Raw genomic sequence first — 12,226 nt, 5'->3', positions numbered from 1 at the left:
AAAGCCTCGGAGGCTTGGAACACAAGTTCAACAGGCAGGAATGATAATAACACCTCCTCCCACTGATAGCCTATTTGCAAAACTTCTAAGAGCCATCATGGTATCATCAAATAACTATGAGTACTTTCATCCCATTTGAGCTGGAGAAATGGAGGGAAAGGCATAGGTACCGCTGAGCAGCGCCTGACTGCGAGGCACTGGGCTAAACTTTACCTGTATTTGTATGTTTCATCCTAAGAGAGTATTAGACCCACTTTACAGATGAGAACGTTGAGAACGTTGAGGCTGACTTAAGTAACATTTCTCAGGTCATAGGAATCATCAGTGGCCAGCCATAGTCAAAATTTGACCTCAAAGAATCTGAAGTTCAGAGCCTAGATAGTTAACCACTGGGCTGAGAGGCCTCCCTCTGCCATTTGAACATTAGCTAAAAAAAGTTTAGTCAGAGCCCTTGAGTATCTGCCAATACACTCAGTCCAGGCCAAAGCTAGTGATGTGATGTATTAAAATGTTTTTTCCTGGGACACTGTTTGGGTTTCGTCTGCAGCCAGTCTTTGAAGCATAACTTTATGTCCCCTGTATGCCCTCACTGGGTAGCTTCTGAAAGACAACTTCCCCAAGAATTTTTGGGAAGCTCTGCCCCTTCTTGGAGTTCTCATGGACTTCCGGATTGCCTTTGTACTGTGCACTTGCTTGCATCATTGCCATCTTTGTAACGGGAGGTGCCACCTTGCCGGACTCTAAGCTCCCTGTTCTTGTTCAGTTGTTAAGTCGGATCCGACTCTTTGCCACCCGATGGACTGCAGCACCCCAGGCTTCCCTGTCCTTCACCATCTTCTGGAGCTTGCTCAATCTCACATCCATTGAGTCAGTGATGCCATCCAACCATCTCATCCTCTGTTGTCCCCTTCTCCTCCTGCCTTCAATCTTTCCCAGCATCAGGGTTTTTTCCAATGAATCAGTTCTTTGCATCAGGTAGCCAAAGTATTGAAGTTTCAGCATCAGTCTTTCCAATGAATATTCAGGGTTGATTTCCTTTAGCATTGGCCAGACCCACTGTCAGCCTTGCCCTCAATTAGCCCTGTGAGACTGGGAGCCTCAGATCCTATGAGAGGCATCTGTTGAGCCCACTTCAAGGGATCACATGAGTTCTTGGGTGAAAGTCCCTTCACACAGTTCCCTGCATGTAAAAGCCTCTCAGTGAATCATAATAACGATACTAGCAGCCAGGAGTTTCAGGCTGCGGGAGGTGTGCTGTGCTGGGCCTTGCCTTAGCCATGCGAGCTCACTAGATCCTCATGACTGCCTCTGAGAGCGGAGCTGTTCTTATCCCTGGGCGTGGCGAGGGGTGGCCTCAGTGGACATGGAGGCATCGTGAGAGTGTGGCCACTTCGTTAGCTTTCCTCTGCCCCCTCCCTGGAGGGTAGGGCCTCTCCCTTCCTGAGTGGCGGTTGCCCGGGCAGTCACAAGTAGTACTGTAGGTGGTCAGCGGTCAGGCTGAATGAGTGAACGCACTCGTTCATCCTCAGACATCGCTCTGGGGGCTGGCACAGAGGGGTGGTGTTTCTCTTTGGCACTTTGGTTAGTAGAGGCTTCCTAAGCCCTGCAGGTGTGTGAAGACACCATGCCAGGCACAGGTAGCCGGAGAACTCAGGGCTCCTGGGGCAGAAGGAAAAGGTCAGGGAGGTACTTGGGCCCCAAGCATATGAGGAGCAAGTGGAGCTCAGGTCAGTGGATGTGGTGAGGGCTTCCTGCTAGAGGCGGCCTTTGGAGGAAGAGACTAAAGATGAGGGACATGTTTCAAGGTAAGGATGGAGCATCCCAGGCCTACATTTGGAGGCCCAGGGGTAGGGGAGTGGCTGCCCTGGGTTGGGAGTTGCTCGCCAGGTAGAACACTGCTGAGGTTGCTAGTGGTTCTGGCATTGGTGCCTCTGCAGGTGGGGCAGGTTTGGCTGGACAGGACTGTGGCTTGTGGCCTGAGACCAGGCCATGCCGGATTGGAGGTGTGCAGAGCTGGGCAGGACTACTCAGAGTGGGTTCTCAGATCCCCAGGGGGCCTCCCTCTGAACTGAGATCAGCTATGAACAGGAGGAGAGCAGTGGTTCCTGTGGGCGGCCCTGAAATGCCAGGGACCTCTGACCCGGGCTGAGCATGTATGCTGGTGAAATAGTGCTTGCGGAGGAGGGACACAACCTCAGGGTACCCCCAGACCCCTTGACCTCCTCTTCATTACCCTGAGCCCCTCCCACCCTGGTTGGCCCCAGGAGCCTGGCTTGCCCTTGATGCTGGGGCCCCGGGAGCCAAGCGGGCCTCCTCCCCTCCCCCGACGGCAGTGTCTGAGTCTGGGCAGAGGCGTCGGCAGGGCTGACTGCCACCATGGGCCTGTGGGGGCGAGCAGCTCCCCCGCGCCAGCGGGCGCCGTCTCCCCAGGAGATGAGTCACAGCCGTGTCGGTGCCCTGCCACTTCTGCTTCTGCAGCAGGTGCGAGTGGGGGCGAGCAAGTCCCCGAGACCACCCCTGCACGCGGGTGCCCGTCTCCTCCTCCACGCACGCACATGCCAGAGGGGCCCCTCTGTGCGACACACATACATGGTCCCCACACACACTCCGAGTCTGCATCTGGGCTCTGGGGTGAACCTTCCAGCCAGACGGCGGGATGCCCAGTTTGGGAACCCGGGTTAAGTTTGCTTCTCACTAAGCCTGGGGTGGAGGGGACAAAACAGGAAGGAGCCGGTTTCCGCCCACAAGGCCCACCCACAAGCTACCGGGCAGTTGGGAGCTTGTTCACAGGCCTGTATCCCGGTGAGCCGGGGCCTCCCTGCCTGAGGTGGTGAGGCAGCAGCTGGTGGCTCGTGGGGAGCTCCCGGGGGCCTGCTTCCTGAGTCTGCCGGGTAAGAACCTCAGCCACAAGCAGATTCAGCCTGGAGGGCTGGTGGGAGTTTGTGGGGCAGGAATTCTGGGGAGAGAGGACAGACTTCGGCCTGGGCTCTGCTCAGTTTAGTCTAGTCCTGGGTTTCGTCCAGGCGCATGTAGGGCAAGGGCTCCACAGGAGGGAGGGTGTCCAGGGGTCTCCTCTTGGTTGTTTAAAACTGTAGCCTGTGCGGCCTCCCTGTGAGGCAGGAATGGCAACCCTGGGACTGGGTGCTACCCTGGGGTCGCCAGCGACCTCCTGGGAAGGCAGGGCTGCTTCCAGCCCAGCTGTGCCGAGGAGCAGGCTCTGCTTGTTTTTCTGTGCTTCTCCATCCCGCCCAGGCTCTCTGGGCTCCCAGGCCCCCCAGCGGTACCCCCAGGTGTAGAGACTGAGCTGTCAGTCACCTTTGGCCTGTGCCTCTGGGCCTCACTTCCTTTCTGCTGACCCACATCACATCTGGGCTGCAGAGGGAGAGGGCAGGCAGACAGACTGGTTCCTGGAGGAGGAGGACTCCCCACCCAGTTCTAGGCCCCCTGTTCTCCTCCCAGAAATCACGAGCAATGCTGAAGTCGCTCCGTGTCACTTTCCAGCTAAGAAAGACTTTTTGTTTGCGGCCTCCTCCTAGAGCCACATCATCAGACTTAGGCCACGGAGGCCTGTGTTCAGACTTACCTGCCCGAGATCAGCGGGCTTCCCAAATGGTGCTAGTGGTGAAGAACCCACCTACTAATGCAGGAGACATAGACACTGAGTTCGATCCCTGGGTCAGAAAGATTCCCTGGAGGAGGGCATAGCAGCCCCCTCTAGTAATCTCGTCTGGAGAATCCCATGGACAGAGGAGCCTGGAGGGCTGTGGCCCATAGGGTCACAAAGAGTCAGACGTGACTGAAGCAGCTTACCACGCACACCTTAGGCTCTCAGCAATGCGCAGATTTACCCCATGATCCAGGGTGCGTGTGTGCTCACGTGTAACATCAGGAAGTCAGCTCAAAGGATGATATTCCTCCTTACTCTGTGCTCACAGTTGATAGCTTTCTATTTTATTCCCTCCATTTTCCCCCTCATGTTGGTTCAATGTCACAACACACTTCATGTGTCATGACCTGCAGTTTGAAGACTGAATAGAATGGGAGTAGGGATCAGAGAAGGCGATGGCACCCCGCTCCAGTACTCTTGCCTGGAAAATCCCATGGTGGAGGAGCCTGGTGGGCTGCAGTCCATGGGGTCGCTAAGAGTCGGACACGACTGAGCGACTTCACTTTCACTTTTCACTTTCCTGCATTGGAGAAGGCAATGGCAACCCACTCCAGTGTTCTTGCCTGGAGAATCCGAGGGACGGGGGAGCCTGGTGGGCTGCTGTCTATGGGGTCGCACAGAGTTGGACACGACTGAAGCGACTTAGCAGCAGCCGCAGCAGCAGCAGGGGTAGGTGTTGTTCTTATGCCCATTTCACAGATGAGGAGACTGAGTTCAGACAGGCTCGGAAGTTGGCACTGGGGCCCCGAGCCAGGGAGGGGCAGGACTTGTACCCAGGGTACCAAAAAAAACAACAGGCGCGAGTGAGAGGAAAAGGGAACAGGGGTGGAGTTGCTGTTCCCCAGGAGGTCAGGGCGGCAGCTCCAGTGCGGTGACTTCTGAACAGAGACAGGAAAGAAGCCAGGGGCTGTCCAGGCAGAGAGGGTGTCCGGGCAAGGGAGGAGCAAGCACGGGCAGTCAGTGACACCGTCCTCCCTTCAGTCTGACCTAACTTGACCAGCGTGACCAAGGGCCCTGCCCGGCAAGGAGCAGTACACGAGGCTCAGACCCCCACTCCCTCAAACCTGGGGCCCCCTGCCCCTCTGTCCTGCAGGCCTGCGCCTTTTCCTGGAAATCTGACCTCCAGGGCCTAAGCTGACTGCTCTGCTGGGGTTCAAGTACCTCCAGGCGTGAATGAGCACGTTGGTCTTCTGCTGACTTCCTGTGATGAGGGTGCAAGTCAGAGGCGTGAGGTGCTTTCCGAGCAAGCCGTGCTCCTCCAGAGCCCGCTTCCCCCTTCTGCTCCTGTTGCCTTGCCGACCTCAGCCCAGTTGGAATGCTGTGGGCAGAGGTGGTAGCCCAGACGTGGGTGCTCGGTGCTTCTTCTCTTTCTGGGGCTGCTTCTGGGATTTTCTCCCTGTGAGAGGTGCTAGAAATGTCAGCGTAGGACAGGCTGCAGGGACAGACTGCCCCAGCCCGGCACTCCCGGGGACTGGGACCCTGGCGGGTCCTCTATGCTGTTACCTCGCCAGCTCCTTCTCGAGCTCGTGCCCCGGCTCCCCTCCCTGGGGTCTGCTGGACCTCACTCTCCATCTGTGCCATGGTAACTAGTAGAAAGCTACTACTGAGTACTTCTGATGTGAAGGGCCGGGCATGGGGTCTTGCTTCTGATGACTGGGGGCTCCTGGGGAGATGTCATTGAACAAGGTGGGTACTGCAGGGACTAGAGAGGAGACTGGGGAGGTGGGGGAATGGCTGGGGTGGGGGTCGGCTCCTGGAGAAGTGAGAGCCAAGGGGGTAAGCAGGGTAGCGCGGGATTAGTCAGTGGGGTAAGCTGTTCTGCAGTGTGAGTTGGGACTTTGTGAACACTGGAAGCCACTGAAGGTCTTTGTCTCTCAGGAGTCTGAGGGAGATGAGTTTGGTGGGATGTGCATGAGAGTTTGAGTGGGAGCAAGGGAGGAAGCACAGCTGGGAGTCCAGTACCTGTCATCTGGGGAAAAAAAAGCGACTTGTGGACCCTCCTTCCAAAGGCCAAGTCAACTGAGCAGGGCGGCCAACTCACCATGTGGGCTTAGGAGGAGGGAAAAGCCAAGACTCAGACGGGGGCCCTGCTGACCTTTTCTGAGAAGTGTAAGTTAGTTGCTCAGTCGTGTCCTACTCTTTGCGACCCCATGGATTGTAGCCCACCAGGCTCCTCTGTCCATGGGATTTCCCAGGCAAAAATACTGGAGTGGGTTCCCATTTCCTCCCCTAGAGAATATTCCCGACCCAGGGATCAAACCTGGGTCTCCTGCGTTGCAGGCAGATTCTTTATCATCTGAGCCACCAGGGAAGCCCTTTCTGAGAAGGGATGGGTGGTTCTGAGGGGAAGTTGGAGCCAAGGAACCAGGGCTCTCTCTGGAGAACTTCTTAGAGCAGCTTGTGGTCGAAGGCAGAGCTTAAACTGAGCTGCAGGTCCCTTCTTCCATAGCATGACCCGTGGCCTTGGTCTCACAGGAGACAGACAACCATGGGGGTGGCACCTCCGCAGTGATGACGGGAGAGCTGGTCACTGTCACACAGCAGATACCATGCCAGGCTCAGGGGATCCAGAATGGAGAATGGCCAGGAGCCGCAGAGCATGGTGGGGTGATGGGGCATGCCTCCCTCTGAGCCTGTGTCTGCAACACCCCTGAGGACCCTCCTCTGTCTCTCTCTCTGCAGTGATGGGTCATTCCCCTATGACTCTGTCCCTTGGCAGCAGAACACCAACCAGCCTCCCGGCTCCCTCTCCGTGGTCACCACGGTTTGGGGAGTGACCAACACATCCCAGAGCCAGGTAAGAGCCTGTCATCCCCCCCAGCCACAGCCCCTTCCAGGTGGGGCCATCCATCATGGTCACCTTGCCATGCTAGCCCTGCTGGCTCTCCCAGGCTCTTTGCCTGCTGGAAAGACCAGCTGTCAGGGCACCCCCAGCTGTGGACACGCCTCTACCCAGGATGGGCCCACACCTGCCCTAGGAGGATGGCACCTGGCCGTGTGCACTGCCCCAGCTCTAGGGCCTTGCTGGGGCAGTGGCTTTCAGCTGACAGAGAGCAAAGGGTCCTTTCCTGGCTCACATTGACTTAGGTTGGATTAACAGGAGAACTTCCTGGAGGTTACTGAGCTTAGGGCCCCAACACCTGAAGTCTTTGACCCTGGATGGCCTGGGTTAGATTTCAGTGAAAAAACTGAGCCTAAAACTTGTGACAGACTCCACCCCATATCCCTCGTCTACCGTGCCTCCCGCTCTTGTTCCTTCCTCTTTCCTCCATGCCTTCCTTCCTGCCACCTGGCCGCGTGAATGGCTCAGGACCCCTTGCCACCCTGGAGGGAACCAGCGCACTTTATCTGCAGTCTTGGACCACAGGGAGCCCCTCACGCTCCACAGAGAGCCACAGGGCCCTGCCACCCTCCAGAGCTAGAGGGCTGGGCTTCCCTTGGCCCTCACAGAGCAGCAGCGCAGGGCTGCTGTGGCACGATCCTTGGCACCCAGACTGCTTTGTAGGATGGGAAGACTGAGATGTCCAAGCCTTTCCCACCGGCAGCCACGTGCAGGACCAGCGTCACCTCGTTCCGCCCTGGGCTGACGTTCTCCTCTACAAAGCCCGCTTCCGGGCTGGGTTACCTGCTTCTACTACTGTGTACTGTGCCAGCAGTTCATGCCCAGAGGACCCTGAAAAGCCCCCTGCCCTTTTCCTCCTGCTCCTCTTTCTCATTGTCCTCCCTGTGTTTTGATGCTTCCTCCACCCCCACCCCCTGCCATTTCTCCTTTTCCCTCCCTACACCACTTGGGGTACCCGCGTGGGTGACAGCCGCTGTCTCTGCCCACAGGTCCTTGGGAACCCTATGGCCAATGCCAACAACCCCATGAATCCAGGCGGCAACCCCATGGCGTCGGGCATGACCACCAGCAACCCCGGCCTCAACTCCCCACAGTTCGCTGGGCAGCAGCAGCAGTTCTCAGCCAAGGCCGGCCCCACTCAGCCCTACATCCAGCAGAGCATGTACGGCCGGCCCAACTACCCCGGCAGCGGGGGCTTCGGGGCCAGGTGAGCAGGGCCGGCCTGCAGGTCACACGCGGCGCACCTGGGTGGCGTTCTGAGGGCCGGCAGCCCGTCGGGTTGAAGGACAACCTTCTCATTCCTCTGAATGACGCTGCTCTGTGTCGCACCTTTACAAGCTGGGAGACGCCGAGAGAGCGGGCGTGCAGGAGGGTCCACTCTGCCTTGCTGCTCTTGGAGGCGGAAGTGTGCAGGCACTGGAGTCCCGCGGTTCAGGAGTAAGGGAGGGAGACGGCAAGGAACCCCAGGAAGGCGCTCCGGGGACGTGGGGTGGGGCAGAGGTGCCCCACTCCTCCCCTCGCTGTCCACCCTGCCCTGTCCGGGGCTGCCCTGTGGCCTCACCCCTCCCAGGTCCCCAGGGCTGACTGCAGCCCTGCCAGGTACAGCGGGGCCTCCTGGTGAAACATAGCTGCATCCCCATCCTGCCATCCCTGCTGGGGGCCGTGGGCCAGTGGCTCAGGTTCTCTGACACTCGGTGTCCTCCTCCAGGAAAGGGGCTCACTGTGGTGGCCGAGAGTGCCATGACCTAGGGTGTAGGAGCGAGCACCCACCAGACCTAGATGGGGCTCCAGGCACAGAGCAACTTGGTGGCTGCCAAGTGGCTGAGGGACTGACAACCCACAGGAGGCCCCGTCCCCGCAGGGCTGAGTCCAAACCTCCCTGCTCCATGAGCTGTGGCAGGAGGGCCTGGAACGGCCCGACCTCTCTCTCCCCACCCAAGGCTGGTCATGGGTTCATCTTTAGGCTCAGGCGGCATCTAACTCACCCTTCTTTCCTCCCTCACAGTTACCCTGGGGGTCCGAATGCCCCTGCGGGCATGGGTGTGCCTCCACACACCAGGCCGCCCGCTGACTTCACTCAGCCAGCAGCTGCAGCTGCAGCAGCTGCAGTGGCAGCAGCGGCCGCCACGGCCACAGCCACAGCTACGGCCACCGTGGCAGCCTTGCAAGAAACACAGAATAAGGATATAAACCAGTATGGACCGGTAAGGGCCACACTAGTCCTGGTCCACTCAGCAGACGGCCCCGGGGATCGGAGTCGGGCTGTCCGTGTCTGTGTGCTGGAAGGAGCGGATGGTGTCAGGGTGCATCTAGGCTTTCCTAGAAGCACAGGGAGAGGGTTATGTGTTGAGGTGTGGGTGTGTCAGTGTGAGTGAGTGTGGTGGGGGGTGTTTGGGAGCTTGTGTTGGTTTTGCGTGTTACCTGTACGTCTCTGTATGGGGAAGGATGTTCCATGTTGCAATCTGGACCCCACTTAACCGAAGAGCAGGCTGTGTCTAAAGCAGCCTCGATGCCAGTCTGTCCCCTGGTGTCCTCTGAAGACCGGGGCTCCGCTAGTTGTCTCATCTGTGGATTTTGCCCAGGTCCCAGCTTTGACCGTCAGAAGGATGGGATGGGGTGTGAGGAGAGGGGGAGCCCTCACAGAAATGCAGGATGGGTGTGGAGGTTGGGGATTTAAGTTTGGGAACAACAGGGCAGGTGGGCAGAGACAGGCAGAGCTGAGTCCACCTCAGACTTGATGGATAGAGGGTGTGTATCTATTGGCTGAGAAACAAGGGCGGGGCCGGGGCTTCCAGGAAAGGGGCTCTTGCCTCCATCCTCATCCACCTCCATTCTCCCATGCCCCTCCCCACCCCCACACCCCCTTTCCCGTTCCCTGCCTGCCTCCCTGGAAATGCCGCCTGTGCATTGGAGTGACTGCGCCCCACCCTTTAACACCCCTCGGGCTGCATCTTTCCTGTGTGGCCTGCAGAGGGCAGCCGTGAGCACAGGCGGCCGGTGGTCCTTTGGAGCCTGGTCACCAGCTGCAGCCACACAGGAAAGTGCCCCAGCTCCCAGTCCTGACCCCCCACTTCCCCCACCCTTCCTTCCCTGCACTTTCAATGCATGTGGCATTTTATTCTTTTTTTTTTTTCTTCTTCTCCCGTTGAAGGTCTGTTCCTCTTTCCAGATGGGTCCCACCCAGGCGTATAACAGCCAATTCATGAACCAGCCCGGGCCTCGGGGGCCTGCCTCCATGGGGGGCAGCATGAACCCCGCAAACATGGCGGCTGGCATGACACCCTCGGGGATGAGCGGCCCTCCCATGGGCATGAACCAACCCCGGCCACCCGGCATCGGCCCCTTTGGCACACACGGGCAGCGGATGCCCCAGCAGACGTACCCGGGCCCCCGGCCCCAGTCGCTTCCCATTCAGAGCATAAAGAGGCCATACCCTGGAGAGGTGAGTGTGGTAGCAGGCAGACGGCGGGCAGGATGGGTGGCGGGGAGGACCTGGGACTTGACACGGGTGCTGTGGGCAATACCTTGAAAAGGGCGTGGATTGACCCTCAGGAAGCCTGAACCAAGAGGCAGAGTCTTAGGAGTGAGGTGCTTCTGAGTTTAAGGTCAGCGCTGGCATGTCCCATCGAGAAGACCTTGAGCGAGTCACGTCTTCTCCTGGAATCTCCGTTTCTTTCTTTCATGACCATCCAGCCCACGTCATGGGGCTGTCTAGGGTCTTGAATGAGGGGATGTACCTGGGGCTCCTGGCCCTGGGGCTGGCATAAGCAGGCAGTGACCGCCCTTAGGACTCTCTCCTGTCTTAGCACAGACAGTAGCTGGGTGACTCAGGCTAAGGAACTAAGATCTCTTTGGGTCCACATTCCTCGCACCCACGTGAGGGCGTCTCACCCGAGAGAGAGGAGACAAAGCCCTGTGACGATCTGAAGGCCCTGCACCTCGGAGAAGTGACTGGAAGGCAGGCAGCATGTTCCTGGGGCCCTGCCAGGGGCGAGGCTGCCTATCAGGCTATCCAGCCCGCTCAGCCACAGGACTGGGGAAGACCAAGGGAAGCAAACCCACACTCCTGTCCTCCAGGAGCCAGGACTTCAGCCAGAAAGATGAGGTCTAAGCTGGAAACCACAAAGGAATGATGCACGATGGGGTGTTTGGAACTCAGCGTGAGGTCCGAAGAACTTCCTGGAGGGGGTGTCACCGGGCCTTCAGAGAACACTCAGAAAATAGGTTGGCAGTGAATGGCCTATGTGGGTACCTAGGTAAAGCTTTAGTTCACCTGCAGAAGACACTGAGATGCTTCTCGGGAGGCCCACCTTGATTGCTCACCTGGATAGAGCCCATCCCAAGCATCTCCCAGTGTCTGCAGGCACACCTCCTCAGGTCGGCTCCTCCTTCTCAGAACCGTGCCTTCCGCTTGGGCTTACCGTGCGGTTAGAGCCCAAAGACCTCGGGTTCATCGAAGGTCTATGTGCTTCCCCTTGGCATCCACCACTCCCTTGGGCTAGAAGATGGCTTGGCCGCTGATGGAGGTGCCCTGGGTCCAAAACAGGAGAGGTCAGGGTCAAACAAGGTCAAGCCCAGACCTCCTCCAGGTTGGCACCAGTTCAGGGAGAAGCCGGAGAAGGACGGCACCTCCCGAGGCCCTGGCTGTCCTTGGGGGTGGGAGGAGCTCTTGACCTGTGCGCCTCACTCCCATGCAGTCCCCACATGAGTTCAGGGCCTTCTCAGCCCCCTCTGTGCTCAGAATCCCAGCATCCCCACTGGCAGGGCTGGGAGTGCATCTGTAGGCCCAGCCTCGGGACTGCTGGCACCCAAGGAGGTGACCGCAGAAGAGGCAGCAGAATGCCCAGCATCAGCCTGGTGTCACAGCAGAGGCAGCAGAATGCCCAGCATCAGCCTGGTGTCAGCCCTGCTCCTGTACGTTGCTGGCTCCCTGCCTCTCGCCTGCCACAGCAGGGCACACCAGAGGCTCTCAGTTATCTTTACTAAGTCATCTCCTGTAAACTGCTGATGCTACCCAGCTACCCAGTACCTGACACGGGGCTGTGACGCCGGGGGCCACAGCCTGCACAGCTTGAGCCTGTCTGGGGATCTCTAAGTATATACACGCTCGTAGAACCTCTCAGGTTGTTGGAACCCTGGGGCAGGGGCTGGGGTCAGTCACCTGGTCCCGCACAGGACTCTGCTGGTGGACAGTCGCAGCTTCCAGTTCCTGTCCTGCAGTGATGTGACAGAAATCCCGCCATAACACAGAACAACTGCTGTATGGCAGTAATGTGAACTGCACCAAGTGCTTTACTGCTGATGCAAACCTGGCTCTCCTCCACTGCTTACTCTCTGCCCTTCTTTCTTGTATTGAGCAAATATTAATTGCTGGCCTATTCTCTGCCAGACACTGGGACTTAGCCATCCCCTGCACCTCCAAGCCAAGAGGGCAAGAGAGACAGTGAATAGACAAGGAGTTTCAACAGACAGGGAAGCAGCACCAACTCTGCAGGATGGAATGACGTGGGGTGCCCCAGGGTCACCTGATCTTATGAATAAGGAGGAAACTGGAGGCTGGGGGGTGGCTCTCCCAGGACAGTGATCCTGCCCCTCCCAGGAACGGTTGCCTTCCCCAAGCGGGATTGTCTTGTCCCTTCACCAGCCTGGTTCTCCCACCTTCTGCGTGGATGACGCAGAACTCAACATCAGTGTGTTCTGCTCAGTGTGGGGTAGGG

The 12,226-nt window shown here is 58.2% G+C and overlaps 1 protein-coding gene across 6 annotated transcripts in view; it reads left to right on the top strand.

Moving 5' to 3' along the window:
* ZMIZ1 (zinc finger MIZ-type containing 1) overlaps positions 1–12,226 on the top strand; it is a 243,110-nt gene that overhangs the window by 210,868 nt on the left and 20,016 nt on the right. For 5 of the 6 annotated variants that reach the window (XM_040242620.1, XM_040242615.1, XM_040242618.1 and 2 more), the window contains 4 exons: positions 6,350–6,464; positions 7,499–7,716; positions 8,515–8,713; positions 9,661–9,951. In XM_040242620.1, coding sequence (XP_040098554.1) covers positions 6,350–6,464; positions 7,499–7,716; positions 8,515–8,713; positions 9,661–9,951 — 823 coding nt within the window. The remainder of the gene's footprint in view (positions 1–6,349; positions 6,465–7,498; positions 7,717–8,514; positions 8,714–9,660; positions 9,952–12,226) is intronic. The other variant, XM_040242619.1, reaches the window with a different exon arrangement.

The sequence above is a fragment of the Oryx dammah genome, unplaced genomic scaffold, assembly GCF_014754425.2.
Source record: "Oryx dammah isolate SB20612 unplaced genomic scaffold, SCBI_Odam_1.1 HiC_scaffold_6, whole genome shotgun sequence".
Taxonomy (NCBI): Eukaryota; Metazoa; Chordata; class Mammalia; order Artiodactyla; family Bovidae; genus Oryx; species Oryx dammah.
This window is presented reverse-complemented; position numbering and strand designations above follow the sequence as displayed.